At 40.3% G+C, this 15,283-nt stretch overlaps 1 protein-coding gene across 4 annotated transcripts in view; it reads right to left on the minus strand.

Annotated features, from left to right (window-relative positions):
- Positions 1-53: 53 nt before the first annotated feature.
- GABRB2 (gamma-aminobutyric acid type A receptor subunit beta2) overlaps positions 54-15,283 on the minus strand; it is a 126,682-nt gene continuing 111,452 nt past the window's right edge. For 2 of the 4 annotated variants that reach the window (XM_032702823.1, XM_032702824.1), the window contains 2 exons: positions 9,465-9,515; positions 5,677-6,083 (listed from right to left, as the gene is read on the minus strand). In XM_032702823.1, the coding sequence (XP_032558714.1) occupies positions 5,736-6,083; positions 9,465-9,515 (399 nt within the window). In that variant the 3' untranslated portion in view covers positions 5,677-5,735. Of the gene's footprint in view, positions 6,084-9,464; positions 9,516-15,283 lie in introns of all 4 variants that reach the window. The other 2 variants (XM_032702825.1, XM_032702826.1) reach the window with 2 other exon arrangements.

The raw sequence follows: 15,283 nt of genomic DNA on the forward strand, positions 1-15,283 counted from the left end.
GCTCCTGCAGCTCTGGGAAAGGTCCTGCCCAACAAACACAACCACATACACAGATTTTAGATTTTCTTTATTTATATTTTTTAATTCAAGAATTACACACTAGCCAACATTATTATATATTTACATGCTGAAACTGGCTGCAATAATTTTAAATTCAAGAAAATATCTCTTATGTGCTACTCATTTACAATCATCATTTTACTACCTCATATATCCCAGAGGTTAGCAGTCCTTTTGAGAAAGACATGAAGATCTGATGCAATGATATCCACTAGTATTTTGCATTTTCTAGCCATTGGAAAATGTGCATTATGTGCATATAAGAAAGGCTACAAGGTCATTAGTAAGGCTGATGATTACTACATTATGAAATAAATAGTACTAAGTAAAAAAAGATAAATCAGAACTGTGCAAAGACAGTACTAACAGAACCATTTAAACACCCATGCAAATAAAAACGTGACAGAAGTCAAATCATAAGCAGTTTGTCAGAATTAATCATGTTTCAAATGTTCTTTTTGTCTTCAACTGAAAGTAACAGGACAGACCATGAACAATACAGCCTGGTGAGGATCTGCCAAATGACAGCAACAGTGAAAACATACAAAATGCTATCAAATTGGTATAGATGACCTCATGTCTGAAAAACATTAAAAAAATACAACCCTTAGTATGAAAGTAGAGGTGAGATTTTTCATCATTTAAGTTTCATTTTTTGTCAAAGCACTTACAAAGAAAATAACTTTATACTTATGAAATGTTAGTGTTGCATATTCTTGTAGAGATGATCTATTTCAATTTTATATAATGGATATTTAAATTATTACTATTTTTACAAAGTAGAATAGGGCAGTCTTTTTGATCATCAACATTCCATTTGCTTCTTAAAAATTTAGACAAAGTTCCTAGTGCATTTTATTAAGCTTTACCTTTGGTGTTAAGCAGTGACTTATTAGATTTCCCTTTTAAAGAATTTCTGGAGTGAAGGTTCTTTGGCTTTGGGGGACTATGCTATCTAACGACAGTCAAACCTTTTTTTTTTTTTTAAAGAAAAATAGAAGTCTACTATTAGATACCATAGGAGAGAGAGATTTCAGAGACAGACAGAGCAATATGCAGCTTCTGCAAGGAAATCACCAGCTCAGTTCTCACTTACCCTGATGTTCACCTGTCCATCCCTGCAGCAACACCAAAGTGCCTCATGGCAAGTGAAACCCAGGCCCTTTGTTCCTGCTGCTCCAGCTCTGAGCCCGAGCTATTGGGGTGCCTGAACACTGTAACCACACAGAAGAGTCACTTGTGCCAGCAGGAACGTTGCCACCACGGCCACTCTACACCACAGCACCTTCTGTACTATTTGATATCTGGAGTCCAAATCTGTTTATGCAAAAGGGTGTTTAAATTACTCTGCTAGAGCACTGCAATTCTTGTACTTAGTAAAAAAAAGTCACTAAACAAATACTGTATCTATGGCCTGCTCATTTACAGCTTATTTAATTATTTACATAATTTTAGGACACATTAACCTAAACCATAAGTAGAATTAGCTTTTTGCCTTACCATAAAGTACAAATTAGAAGTTAAAAATGTTTAAGAAATCTGATAATATTTACACACGTTCAGCTTAAGTCATGGTTGCTCACATTGGATGTTCTATGTACACAGAGCAAAATGTTATGATCACTACTGATATAGTATTGTACCCTGGCCAGCCCACCCTAGATTATTTTCTAGAAATAGTTACTATTTTTGCCTTTTTTTTTGTTGGTTCCCTAAGGAATTGGTTGGTTTTGAAAACTTACTAGTGGACAATGCTGTTATAAAAAGAGAGAAGAAATAGGCAAGCAATGTAGGACTGGTGTGGTTCCAGCTGCAGGAGGTACAGGACTGTCACCAACACTCCAGACAGACCCAGCCTTGAGCTGCTCACCCAGGAATGCCCAGTTACCCTGTAGAGGAAGTTGTTTGGTTTGCTGAAATACATTAATCTCCTTTTGTCAAAGATATATTCACACACTGGTTGATGGTAGAAACAAAACTAGTATTGGCTTATTCCTTTAACACACCAAGAGATGAAAGGGTGTGCATATCCACACTGCCCTGGGTATACACACACACACATGTCTATACAGACAGGCAGGGCTGTGTCCAAATGCACATACAGCTGGAGAATGTTTCACATCCCTTCACTTGTGGTTACTACTGTGCTACAGAATTGGAACACAGTCTAATAATTATAGTGAAAATTAACTGAGGTTTCATTTTAATGCATATTTTTCTGAAATAAATAGGATCTTTTCCCCAGGTGTGAGACCACCACTCATCTTCTCTATGCATTGTGCTTTTGTACCTTACAGATTTTATGTCCTTTTTGTCAGGATGTCAGAACTCTCTGAAGAACTCTGTGCCATGCTGTGATCTAACACTGTTTTCCTCCCCTGGGAATGAGAAAAGAAATGGTCAGGATGTCATTGCTTGAGTCTTTCTTCCCAGTCATTGAACTGCGATAGGATAGAAACGTAACATTCCTTATGCAAACACAGAAACATGTTGCATGAATTGTCAGTTCTGAAAATGTGTATCACTTACTAGCAGTCATGTACAGAATGTATTTACAGATTGATCTCAAATATTTCATTAAAACTGTGCCATGTTATAGTCATAATTCATCCATGAATTTCACAAAGATGAAAAACACCTTAATTGCTGGCTATTATGTCTAATAGAACAATAAAATGTGCAACTATAATTATATTACAAGTTTTATCTAAATTATTCACTTTGATATTTTGTTTATTGAAACTAACAACAATCAACACGATTAAAAAGATCTAGAACATTAATTTTCGGTCAATTCTAAAGTAAAAGTGAATTTATTCTAGTTTACCTGGAGGGGAGCACACGTAGCAAACCCCATATCTCATGTATGTTGGCAGAATTCCTCCCTTTCACTCGAGCACCTCAGGAGAGCAGTGAGGGCTCACCTTGGGCTCGAGTTCCTTCTCCCTGGCAGTGCCTCACCAGCCTTCCTCACCCCCACCCCTTTAGATCACAGTGTTAAGCCTCGGTACAAAATGATAGAATCCTTCTCTTTCACTACTTTTATACATCACATTAATAGCCAGAAGGACATAGGAAAAGCAAAAGTGCTCCTTCCCCCCAGATAATTTGTCTTTCCTAGAGACACCTGAGCAGAAACCAAACATTTCTTTCCCTCTCTGAGCAGCAGCATCAGAGAGTGTTATGGCTTGTTCTGGAGCTTCAGTGAGAGAATGTGCAGGTCCAGGGTTCATCTCTGTGGGTTTGGGAACAGCTGGAGCAGGGAACCAGTGCAGAGTCAGCAATTCCCTGTAAGCTCTTGGGTTTGCTGGTCCCAACCCAGGCAGGTGGGAGCTCCCTGCAGTCCCACTCTGCTCTGGGCAGGAAAACAGGAGGCAGCAGCGATTTCGGGAGCAAAAGAAAAGCCTTTGCAGGATACTATGACACTGCTTTTATTTAGGGTAATTAGGACCGCTTTTAAAGAACAGACCTCCAAGAGAAATACTGAATTTTGCTGTGGCTCCATTTCTTAGAACTGGGAAAAGATTCCAGAGTGATTCCCAGCTCCCAGCAGAAATCCCAAGTGCATCTACAAAGGTTATTGCGTCGAGCATGAAATGCAGCAGAGACTGAGCGTGGGAACAAACTGGGAACCTCAGACCTGGAGAGTGAACCCCAGGGTGAAAGTCTGTCCCTAGTGCAGATCTGAACCTGGAGGCAGCACCTGAACGTCCACACAACCTCCTGCCACGGAGGGGGGATGGCAAATCCCAGCTCAGGCTCAGAAACCAGCCCCTCCCATGGGAAGCAGAAATAAGCACATGAGATGCTCAAAACAAAGTCAGAAAATTGGCCTATTAGTTCCCAGAACTATTCTCCTCCTATCACTGTCATTCACTGACAATCAGGGAAAAAAATCCACAGAAACTTGTAAGAAAATTATTCTTTTAAAGAACAAAAAATTAAAAGAAAATATTTTATGAAAAATATTCTCAAGATATATTTCTCTCCTGAAAAAACCCTTCACTATCTAGTTTCTTTCAAAGATTTGTACACAGATAAGAGGTAGTATGGATGCAAAAGATGTGGCTTTTGCTTCTTGAAACATTGTGTGTTGAACAATATTGGGGGATCTGATTTAGTAAAAGCCATCAAGAATTTATACTTTTTCTACAGTTCTCGTGATTGCTTTTTTCATTACAGAAATGTCCCACAGTGGAAAAAATGACAAAATTATTTTTGTCTACATTATTTTTTGTTTATTCTATTTTCTCTGTAAAAGTAAAGCTCTATGGAATGAAAAAAACCCCAACCTTTTATTTCAAAAGGTTTCCTAAAGAAAAACTGAAATTTGCCAGTTTTTCAATAGAAATCACCCTAAATAGGAAACACTCAAGAGTGAATTAAACTCTTAAAGTCATTGCTACCAATTTCTTTCCCTTAAAACAGTGCATTAAGGAAAACCAAAAGTGAAATGGTATTGCCTAATCCAGACTGAGAAAATACCCTGTATGGAAATACATCTGCTGGGATCTCCACTGCTGGAAGAACTACACCACCTTTATCCAAGAGCAGCAGGAATAATGCTGGAAAGAGGCAAACCTGGAAGAAATCACACAACTCCACACGACTGTTTGAGACTGAGGTACAACTGACAACACAGTGTACAGATATTTATGTGTACAGATATTTACGTGTACAGATATATATGTGTGTACAGATATATATGTGTACACACACACACTTCTCCATAGTGCAGCCTTTCCTCTCCTTGCCCCTGGACTCTGTGATTGCTCTCCAGCTCTCCCTGCCCTAGAGGAAGGCAGGGCATCCCTGCTTTCCTTCAGCCATCTACAGAATTACTATTTGGGCAACCAAGTTTGGCACTTTGGACAGATGATTCCCTTTCCCCAACCCAGCCCAGCAGAATATTTACCCCTTCATCACGGATGCATTTTTACTCCGTTGCTACATTCCTCTACTGATCCCAACTGTGGCCACTGTGGCTGTGAGCATTTGTTCTCCCTTTAAAGACAAACAAAACTAGTGCTTCTTGCTTCAGCTTCTGTGCAAACACCCAACCCTAAAATTATCAGTCAAAGGTTTAATTCTTTCAATAAATAAAAGGAAATACCTGAATATGGTTGGGAAACCTCTGACCATCATCATCTTGGAAAGATGATAGGCACTATTTGTTTTCAAGTTTACACATTTGAAAGGTAAAGTGTATGTTTCCTAAGCATGACAACAACTCAGTACACCCTTTGCAGTGTCGGTGCATGCCTCAGATATGCAGTTTCCCTGGGAATGGCATGTACTGCTGTTGAAAGTCAAACTTGTTTCTCAAATGCTGCTCTATAATTTGTAGCACTAAAATCAAATGACCATCAAAAAAAAGGACCAAAAAAATAAAAAGGGAGTGAAGGACGAGACAGAAACTATTTTCAAAATCCAATTTGCCTTCACACTCAAAATGCACTTATATTTTGATAGGGGGATATGTCCATACCGCAACTTAACATATATGTTAGCAGAGACAACCAAAACATTATAAAAACAGACCATAGAGTGGGCCAGCAACTAAGGTGTTTTAAAGTAACTTTTTGTCCTGAATAGAATTTTTCTAAGTCCCACTTTTGGCTGTACAACCGGTTTGAAGAGAAATCCAGTTCTTGCTTCCTGCATGGCTTTGTCTCTTAGTTCACATAGTAAAGCCAATAGACAATATTGAAGAAGGAAAAAACCACGGGGAAGAAGATGCGGGACCACCGATCGATGGCGTTGACGTCAGTCAAGTCCGGGATGGTGATTTTGAGCTGCGAGGCCCTTCTCCGTAGCCGGCTCTTCTTCTGGGCCACGTGTCTCTCGAGCGCGTTGCGGCCGAAGCTGTGCCGGGGCAGCCCGGCCTTGCGGTACTGGATGCTGGAGGTGTCGTAGGCCAGCATGGTGCTGCGGGGGTCTCCCAGCCCCATCACGGCCTCCGAGGCTGCCATCTCGTTCTTGATCTCCAGGGTGCTCAACAAAATGTTCTCGTGGGGGTCCATCTGCAAAACACGGAGAGCGGGGTGAGCGGGGCAGAGGGAACCCCGCGGCTGCCAACCAAGCCATGCTGGGAGGGGGAGACCTAACCCTGCTCCCCGGGGGTGGCAGCCTCTCTGAGGGACCTCAGGCATTCACTGTCATCTCTTGGGAACTCAACAGCAACAGGGCCAGTACAGGACAGGGCAACAAAGGGCATTGCCCCAGACCCACGTTCAGCAAGCACGGGCTGGAAATGAAGTCCACGCTCAGCTCCTGAAGGTGGGATTCTGGGAAGGGTATCTGGGGAAAAAATTGAAATTTCCAGGGGTTTTGAAGGGAAGTCAAATGGAAAAGGGTCTGCTTTACTTCGGTCTTTCTTCCTTCAAATGAAAGCTTCTCTCTGTCTCTCTAAACAAGGCACAGGGCACTGCACAAGTGAATGCACATTTTCTGTCCCTATATTCCAACCAGCACTGGTGTTTACCTGGGAAAAGGCACCAGCTATGTGGAAACTCTAATCCCCAGTGCTAATGAGTTGCATAAATACAGTGCATGCTGTGGAGACCTCAGTGCTGAAGCAGCAGAGATCTCCAATTTCAAGCAAGGAAAAAGAGATGCAGAATGTAATCACATCAAATGTACACTGAACAATTGTTTCAATGGGTAGATTTAGCTACTATGCATTTTTTTAAAGGCAGCTCAGTGAAAAAAATATTAATGCAATGTTGTAAAGAAACCCCTTAGACAATCAGGAGGATTTCAAAGATAAGGAACTAAATTCTGCTCTTAGGCAATCTGGAGTAGATCTGAAGTACGGTAGGAGAAATTAAAAATAATCCATTTATAGAAAACAAATATGAAGTCATTTAGGAAGTTCTAATTCTCCTCAGCCTTCCCTCTAAATATACATTTTGAATTGTGTGATTAAAGAGTATAATTAACTAAAAATACTTTAAAAAGAAATAACAGCTAATGAGAAGCTAATTAATTACACTGCCTTAGTGATGGTAGTGCAGATATACTCCAGGCCAAATAAGAGACAGACTTGTCCCAGAGCTCCTTTAAGAACAGCTCAGCCACATGACTCGTGCACACATTCCTGTGTACAGAATATATTCCATGGTTATCGCTCAAAGTGCACAAACTGCCACTTCTGGGGATTTCTGAACAATAATATGGAATTCTTCCATCTGTAATGTTTAGAACCCAGCCCTCAGCAGCAGGTATCTCCTGCACTACCCAACACACTGTATTTGCCACGATTAATCCTCTCTGGAATACTTGCCATGGCACTGGGAAGTCAGGTGCTCACAGGAGTACTTTGGACCTACTGAAACACTGTCATTTGAGTGATTACATCTGTTCCAGTGATGCACAAAAACTGCCATTGCTGAGATGTCACATTTCCCTCTCTCTCACTTTTTTCCCCACCCAATCAGTGTGAGTTTGCACCCCTCTAGTTTCAGTATATTTGAGTTTTAAATTAGATGTAGTGACTTAATGTGAAGCAGCCAAAATCTTCCATTTTTGTTTGCTTTCCATCAAAGCCAGATGAAATCTTTGAAGTTTCTAGTGTGTTAGGGAAATCCATCTTTTTTTTCAAAAGCACTGGAAAAATGGGAAAGTTGAGCTGAAACTCAAGAAAAATTAATTTAAGCACAATGCTGAGCATGGTGAGGAAACAGTGTGTTCTAGCCAGGAAGGCCATCAAACTGGTTCTCACCTGCATCAGACAAAACTAAGGTAAAAACAGTATTCTGCCATTAAAACAGACAAAAGCATCCATGTGGAAATGGTGTCAAACAGATCTATGAAACTCTGAAAGGAGCTTTCAAACATTTTCTTATAATGTGCAGTTATTTAGAAATTCTTATGTGATTTTTTGGTGTAAGACAAAATGGGCTGTCCTTTTTGTTACAAGATCTCAGACCAATCACAAGACTTTCAGGATCCTAAAAATAAAAGCCATTAATTACAGGCACTTGGCATTCACTGATCCCAAGAATGTCTAAAACCAAAAGAGGTAAGTATCTTACAAGAGGGGTGCAAAGTCATTTGGAAACTACATTTTCCATAGTTTCATGTGACCTTAAGAGAAGGAGTTTCAGTTCCAGTGACATCAGGGGAAGTTTGACACAACATCCACTAACATGGTGATTTTACCCCTTAGCCCAGAGCCTGCTTATTTTCACCTCAATGTTGTGCATTCTAAAATACTATTTTTGGAAAGATTTTAGTGCCAACAAATGTGTTCACATCTTAAATCTTCTTAGGGTGAATCTACTTTAAGCATTTTATCCTTTTGATCTGCAATGATATTAGAAATCTGAGTTCTCTTTACATACTTGCATACATTCTGTGCAACACATGCAAGGAAGTTATTTTAGTTACTAGAGTTAGATACAGACACGTTTTAGTGACATAGCATTCCTTCAGTTAACTTGTTTTCTTAATACAGCAAACTGCTGCAGATATCTGCTAACCCTGAAGCAGTTAGTAAGATTAGTGATGCTGGGCAGAAAAAAAACATTTAGTAATATTCTAAACTGTCTTCTGGGGCAAAGTGTCTTCTCCTACCATGTATCACACTGATATCAGAGCTGAAGGACAGCATTTTTCAATATTCCAAGAATTTTTCAGAAGAAATAATGAAAAATACAGTAAATATTAGTGATGGGCGAACCTTCAAGTGTTACAATAACCAGGCAAACACCACAAAGTTCAGGTGCTTCTTGAGCATTAAGCTGACCCTCCTGCACCTGAAACAGTGAACTGACCATAAGAGCAACCGCATTTTTTCATGGTACTTTGAATTCCCAATGTAAAGGAACTCCCAAAGTTCCAATCCAGAAGTACAAATGAAGAAAGAAAGAAACAAAGAATCCAGAATAAATTAACCCAACTCTCCAACCTTGGACAAAAGGCTCCCTGTTAGCTCAGAGAAAGCTGGGAATGAAATTTCCACCAAGTAGGTTCGCCCAACCCTAAATAAAACATGCTCCTGGAACTAAGTGACCCTGGGCCAGAATGCCAGGGAATCCCAGCTCTTGCCAACAGCAGCCCCCGTTCAAAGGATCCCAAAGCGCTTTAGGAGCATCACAAAGAGGAACCACTTGAGTTCCCAGTGAAGCACCATCACCCCAGAGGTGAAATGTGGTGACTGACAGTGCAGAACAACAACCAGATTTTACTGAGGAATGGAGAATGTTGTAGCCAATTGGAACTATGGGTGGGTGAGGGGTGGTGGGAATGCTGGGCAAGCAGAACAGTCACAGAAATCGAGATCTGGGGCTGAGATGACCACGCCATAAAAAAGTGCCATGGGATCTTTAATGACCAGAAACGGCCAAGACCTGAATTTTAAGTGTCTGAGGATAAAAACATTAGAAAACAATGAAAGATACCTTTGTTGAATACATTTCTGGACAATGATATGTGCCAATTATTCTTCTGTCCTGTAAGTTAATAAAATCAAGACCAGTTTCCTTAGAGATAAGGCAGCTATTATGTTTCATTTAAAATTAAAGCACTCTAGGGTAATAATAGGACAACTAATTAAAATATATAGGGACCTCTAAGCCAACAATTAGGTATATTCAGGTATATTTTGGCTTCAGAGGTGCTATTACTGCCTTGCTCTGCTCCTCAAGGTAACATAACATTGTGATGTAAATGTAATTTTTCCAACTGGTCACTTGACCAAGGAAGGTATGATGATATGAAAACAATTATTAAAATTATTCTGGGGAAAAAGTAAGTGTAAAAGTGGTTTCAAAAGGAGGTGGAAGAAGGTTAAAAAGGTCTCTTGGTGTTGAAGGATTGTTCAGCCATAGAACACAGACTCTTTATGGTGAACAGGAGGGTTCAAACTGAATGGAGAAATTCCCAGGGATGAGAAAGGAAGGGAGGATGAAGATGAAAAAGCAGCAGCAAGTACCGTGGAAATAAAAGGTGAAAGCAGAAGTGGAGCAGAAATGACCAGAGCTCAGCAACCAAGTGAGAGGGTGAGGTTTGGATAACTCAATCTTAAAACTGGATGACAAAATATATGGTGCAAATGATATTCATTTATAGGTCCAGGTCAAGTGGAAGAAAAGCTGACTCTGGAGCCCTGGAAGAGGCCACGACCTTTTTAGTGGTCTCAAACAAAGGGAATACAGAGAAAAGTGCAGAAATGTTACCATTATATATTCTCCCTGATACCTAGAAACTCCAAAATGATGGCTTTCTCGAGGAATTCCTCTCACTTACACATTAGCAAATGTAAAATACAACAAAATTACAACTCCCACACACATACATCAGGAATCCTCCAAGGATGACCAGATCTCTGAAACAACTGACTTTCAGTAAAGCAGCACATTGGTGATTATGCTTTACTGTTCTACCAAACACAGCTTGATAACACTGATGGACTGAAAGGATATAATACTGACATTCCTGCTTTCTCATATACTGTCCATTTTCACCTACAACCTTCAGTTACAGGCAGGCACTGATGGCTCCTTTCGTGGCAGAATGGCTCAGAAGCTGTGCACACAACAGGCAGCAGGGATGAAATTTCCCATGGAAAAACCTTCTGAAACAAAACAGTTGTAAAGTGAAAAGAAATATCCTTTTGTTAAGTAGGGCTGCCATTAGCCAAAGAAAAATCTGGAGAGCTAAACCATGAAGTTTAAAATGGAAGTACCCAGTCTATCCCAAAGATTAACGCCTGAAATGTGGCATTTGGGTCCTGTGAACAGACATTCTGAAGAACTGAAGACAGAAATAAAGTTCCCTTTCTCAGTGAAGACCTACATGACATGCCTAGATATCTAATTTAACTTGTTCTAGATAAAGACCTTGGTGTTATCTATAGCACAGTGTCCCATCTCTGGACATCTGAGCTTTGCTTGGAAAATCAGTAACATCCCATTCCTGGCTCCTGTCAGCACCTCTGGCAGGATCAGGTGGAGTCTGCAGTAAAGTCTGAAGCACTTCTGGTGTCATGGGGATGTTCCCCCTCCCCAGCAGGTCTGAGTGACTGCCTGGCAACCCCTGACCTCTGGGGCTGCCCTGCCCACACCAGGCAATGGGGGCAGGTACATTAGCTCTGCATGAGCTGCTCTCAGGTTCACTCTGGGAGAAAAAAGAATTAATTATTTCTAAATGGCACCTGCCTAAAGCTATACAGACATTTTTGACAAGATAAGCCAGTCTGCTGAGATAAAGCTACAGAAATTTATAGCACACAAACACCTAATATTTCAAAATATTGCCATATTCAACAATGGCTTTAGCAGTGCAACAAACACCTCATTTCCACTGTCTGTACAAAACTGAATGTCCTGCCAGCATTGGAGTTACTGTTTATGAAACTAGGCTAGAATGCACTGGCTCAGGTTGTGTTATACCCCTGAGATTTGGGTCAGGCTGTACAGCACGTGGTTATAGGGCAGTAAAATTGGGATGACTCATAATTTCAGGTTACTTTGCTTGGTGTCAGGTCAGAAAATTCAGAAAAACTCTGAAAATTAAATAAGGAATTTCATTTAGGTTCTTGGACTTTTTAAAGCCTAGAAATCTAAGCAAAAAAATCCCCTAAGAAACCTGCAAGAGTTAAAAACAAAAGAAAGTGAGAAAAAAACTCAAGATCTGAACACGGAGTTTTAACATTGCTCTAGATACTTGTAAATCAACTTCTAGACATCCAGTTTTACCTTCTGATATACATGACTTTGATCATGGTCTTCAGTAACACATCACTAACTTAGCTGCAAGTATTGTGGGATTACAGAGAAATGGTTGAAAACACACTTCCTTCGGCATCCAGGGCTTAAGCACAGGATTTCATAGTTGAGACACTGAAGAACTATTCCCACATAAAATGACAGAGGCTGAAGCATCTTTGGTTTGGTGGCATTTGAATAAAAACCACAAAATATGGACTTGTCCAAACTGCTGCCCAGAATCCAACGTTCTAAACCAAAACCAAGCAGAGAACCAGGCGAGGTCAGGACTGTTGCTGGAAACACGGCCCCGAACAGGAGACCAGTCCCAATCAATGGGACACTGGTGTCCTGTCCCAGCTGAGGCATCAGCACCTTCCCAAATACCACAGAAACAGCCCTGGGGTTCTGGAGCAGAGGGGATAAATCACCTCAGCCAACCAAGAAAGAGAAATAGGGAGTGCTGTGATTCTGGAGAAAAACACCTTCCTCCCCTTCCCTTCGGGCCAGTTCAACCCAAACTGATCTCTGGGAAAGGGGAGGAATGAACTCTGCAAGTGAGGCCTCCATGGTGTCATCTCCAGCCTGGCACCAACACACTGCCCAGAACCAGCCAACAGTGCCTGAGTCAGGAGATGAGTTTGCAGCTTTGCTGAAGTAGAGCCATTAATTTAACAGGACAAACAAATATTGAGGTTAGTCATGTTTTCAGCTGATTTCCTGAGACATTTGCTCTCAATCCAAACTCAGAAACAATGCCCATACACACATGGAGGAGACAATTTACTTCTTTTTCAACCTGCAAGAACATATCACAATGGTGGGCTTAAATATTAGTTAAGAATTCTAACTGGAAAGTTTTCAAATCTGAATAACCTTCATATTGATGTTATGACAGTAAAAATAAGGTCTATCAGCTGCTCCTCTAAAACAGCTTCTGTAAGACACTGAAGATGTTATTTTTCTTGTTTGAAGTCAAATATAAATTGCAAGAACTCTGCAGCACATCCCTGATGTGAGAGTGGGTGGCCTGGATGACAGTCTACCAGTGTTCCATCCACCTGACCACGACACACTCACTTGTCAACAGATTCAGGCTTGTGATTTTGGGGAAGACATAATTCTTGGGCCCAGCCCAAAATAAAACATAGCCAGAGGCATCATGAGGTCCAAGGATAAAACTCTGGAGAGAAACTGCAACTAATTCAACAAAAAAATGAATTAGAAGTCCTGAGATTCTTCTATGGAAAATCACTGAGAAGGTTTTGTTATAGGAAAAAGAAAGATGAATTTCTAAGTTTTACAACAAATCTCCAAATTAAAAAAGATCTAGAAAAGTAGTTCTTATGATCATGTTCAGTGCTGATTTAGAAGCCTGAAACAGAGCCAGCTGCACAACTACAGACACTGCAAGGCTCAGAGAACCAGTCCTGACAATATTAAAATGGAAAGTCTTCTGCTTTCAAATTATGAAAAAAAACCAGTCTGAATTTGTTGACTGAATTAGAACATTCCTGTAGGATTGACTTGTACACTGATAGTCTGCTTTTCTGGAGAGTCTAACATTTTGTCACTCATTTCAAAATGAGTGACAAGAATGAAGGAACTTTGATGCCAAGACGTGGTTAGTCATTTCAAATTTGTTTCTAAGTAAATTTCTGTGTATGCAAAATATATATCAATGTTATGTACCACTGCAAACTTTGTATTACACTTGTTTTTGTGTATGCATTAATTTTAGAGAAAATAAAAATCACATTATAGTTTTCTCCATGACATTGTGGTGGCCTTTTGAGCCTGTAAACTTCAACTAAATTTGAGTTTGATCAGTTAAACATATTACAGTTCTATAGCAATATATATACATACTGATACACCTGCAAAATATAAATTGATGGACAGTCAGAGAATTTCAGAACACATTTAAAATTAGAGAAAAATGACTTGAATTTTTGGCAATAGTGTGCAGTTTGTTCTTCACACACATAATTCTATGGAAATAAGAGAAAAGAACAGTTACCAACATGCAAATACGGCAGGTGTTTGTATAAAACAGGATTATATTCAATGTTACCCAAGTTTCATCAGGTGCATTTCAGGAAGGGTGATCTACTTGGAAAGTGAAAGTTATTGATGAGTTAATATGACCACATATGGGCTTCTCTTTAATTGAAAATGATTATATATTGCATCTGCCTCCTGCTACAAAAAGGAATGACACAAAAGCTGAGGAATCATCCCCCACAGCAGTTCTCTCTCTTCAAACAATCCCTACGTGCAACTGGGTGTTTGACCTTCTCCTCCAGCTTTATTATCATTCACTTCAATAAACAAAAAAACTTCCATGCTACCACTGAAACTTATGTGAAGGTGCTTCTCCCACCCAAAACTGCAGTAGCTTGAAAGGAAACAACCTCAGAATTTCATCAGGTAAAACATGTGCTAAACCCCTGGATTTCTGGAGCCCTTCCTTGGCAGTCACCTGCAGGAACCTTTGAATACTTACAGAACACAGGGACAGCAAATGGTCCAAACAAAATATTACATGAAAATAATCATATTGATTTAGGCTGTGTGACCTTCACTGCTGCATCCTTCAGGCCAGCTCACAAGTGTTAAGTTTCTGAGACCTATATTACCAGAAAGCTGGGTTTGTTTGGAGGACATGAACAAGGACAGGCAAGAAGTGGTTTTTGCACATGGCTTTAACATGCAAGAAGTTTAGGAAGAAGTCTCAACAAGTTTTTGCACGGGGAAGAAAGTTAAATTGAAGTTTCTCATATTCCTAAAAGGAGGAATAGAGACATAAGAATTAAAAAAAGCTTTAGATTTCCATGGTTTATTATAACTTTTTATCATTACAGAGGTATTGTTAAAACTAGTTTCTAAGGAGTAAAAAAGATATATTCATATATAGGCATGACCATTCAATTAAACTTTGACAAACTCTTTGGAGCTGATGTGTTTCAGGAAATCAATTCCCCAAATTCCCCAGCCAGACCCACCTTCTGGCCTGCAGCTACACACATTGCTTCTACTTCACTGGACATCATTTGTCTTTTCTGTGTCTTATTTCTTCACAGTTTGATATAATGACCTGAACTGCACTAAAGGATTCCTTCCTGAGCCAGGAGTGTGTTCAGTGCAGGGTCACAGGCACATCTCAGGCTGCAGATGCAGCACAAAAGCAAAAGGGATAATGTGCTTTAACAAACAGAGTGTGCACACACTGGTCCTACACTGATGAAACGTGGCATTCACAGGAGCACGGCTGCAGAAAAAACCCTCCCACAGCTGACCTGACCTTTATTCAGATGTCATGTGGAATCGTGGGATTCCACTACAGAGCATGGAAACAAATCACCTCCTGACTCTGCTGCTGCTGCAAAGTGCTGGGAGCTAAATCTGCAACTTCTTCCATCTCACTGCAGCCCAGTCTCTGGGTTCATAAAAGCACTGAGAGGCTGCTCCAGCCCCTGTGCACTGCTGGCTGCTCCATGGGCAACTGCTCC

Source organism: Chiroxiphia lanceolata, chromosome 15, assembly GCF_009829145.1.
Source record: "Chiroxiphia lanceolata isolate bChiLan1 chromosome 15, bChiLan1.pri, whole genome shotgun sequence".
NCBI classification, from domain to species: Eukaryota; Metazoa; Chordata; class Aves; order Passeriformes; family Pipridae; genus Chiroxiphia; species Chiroxiphia lanceolata.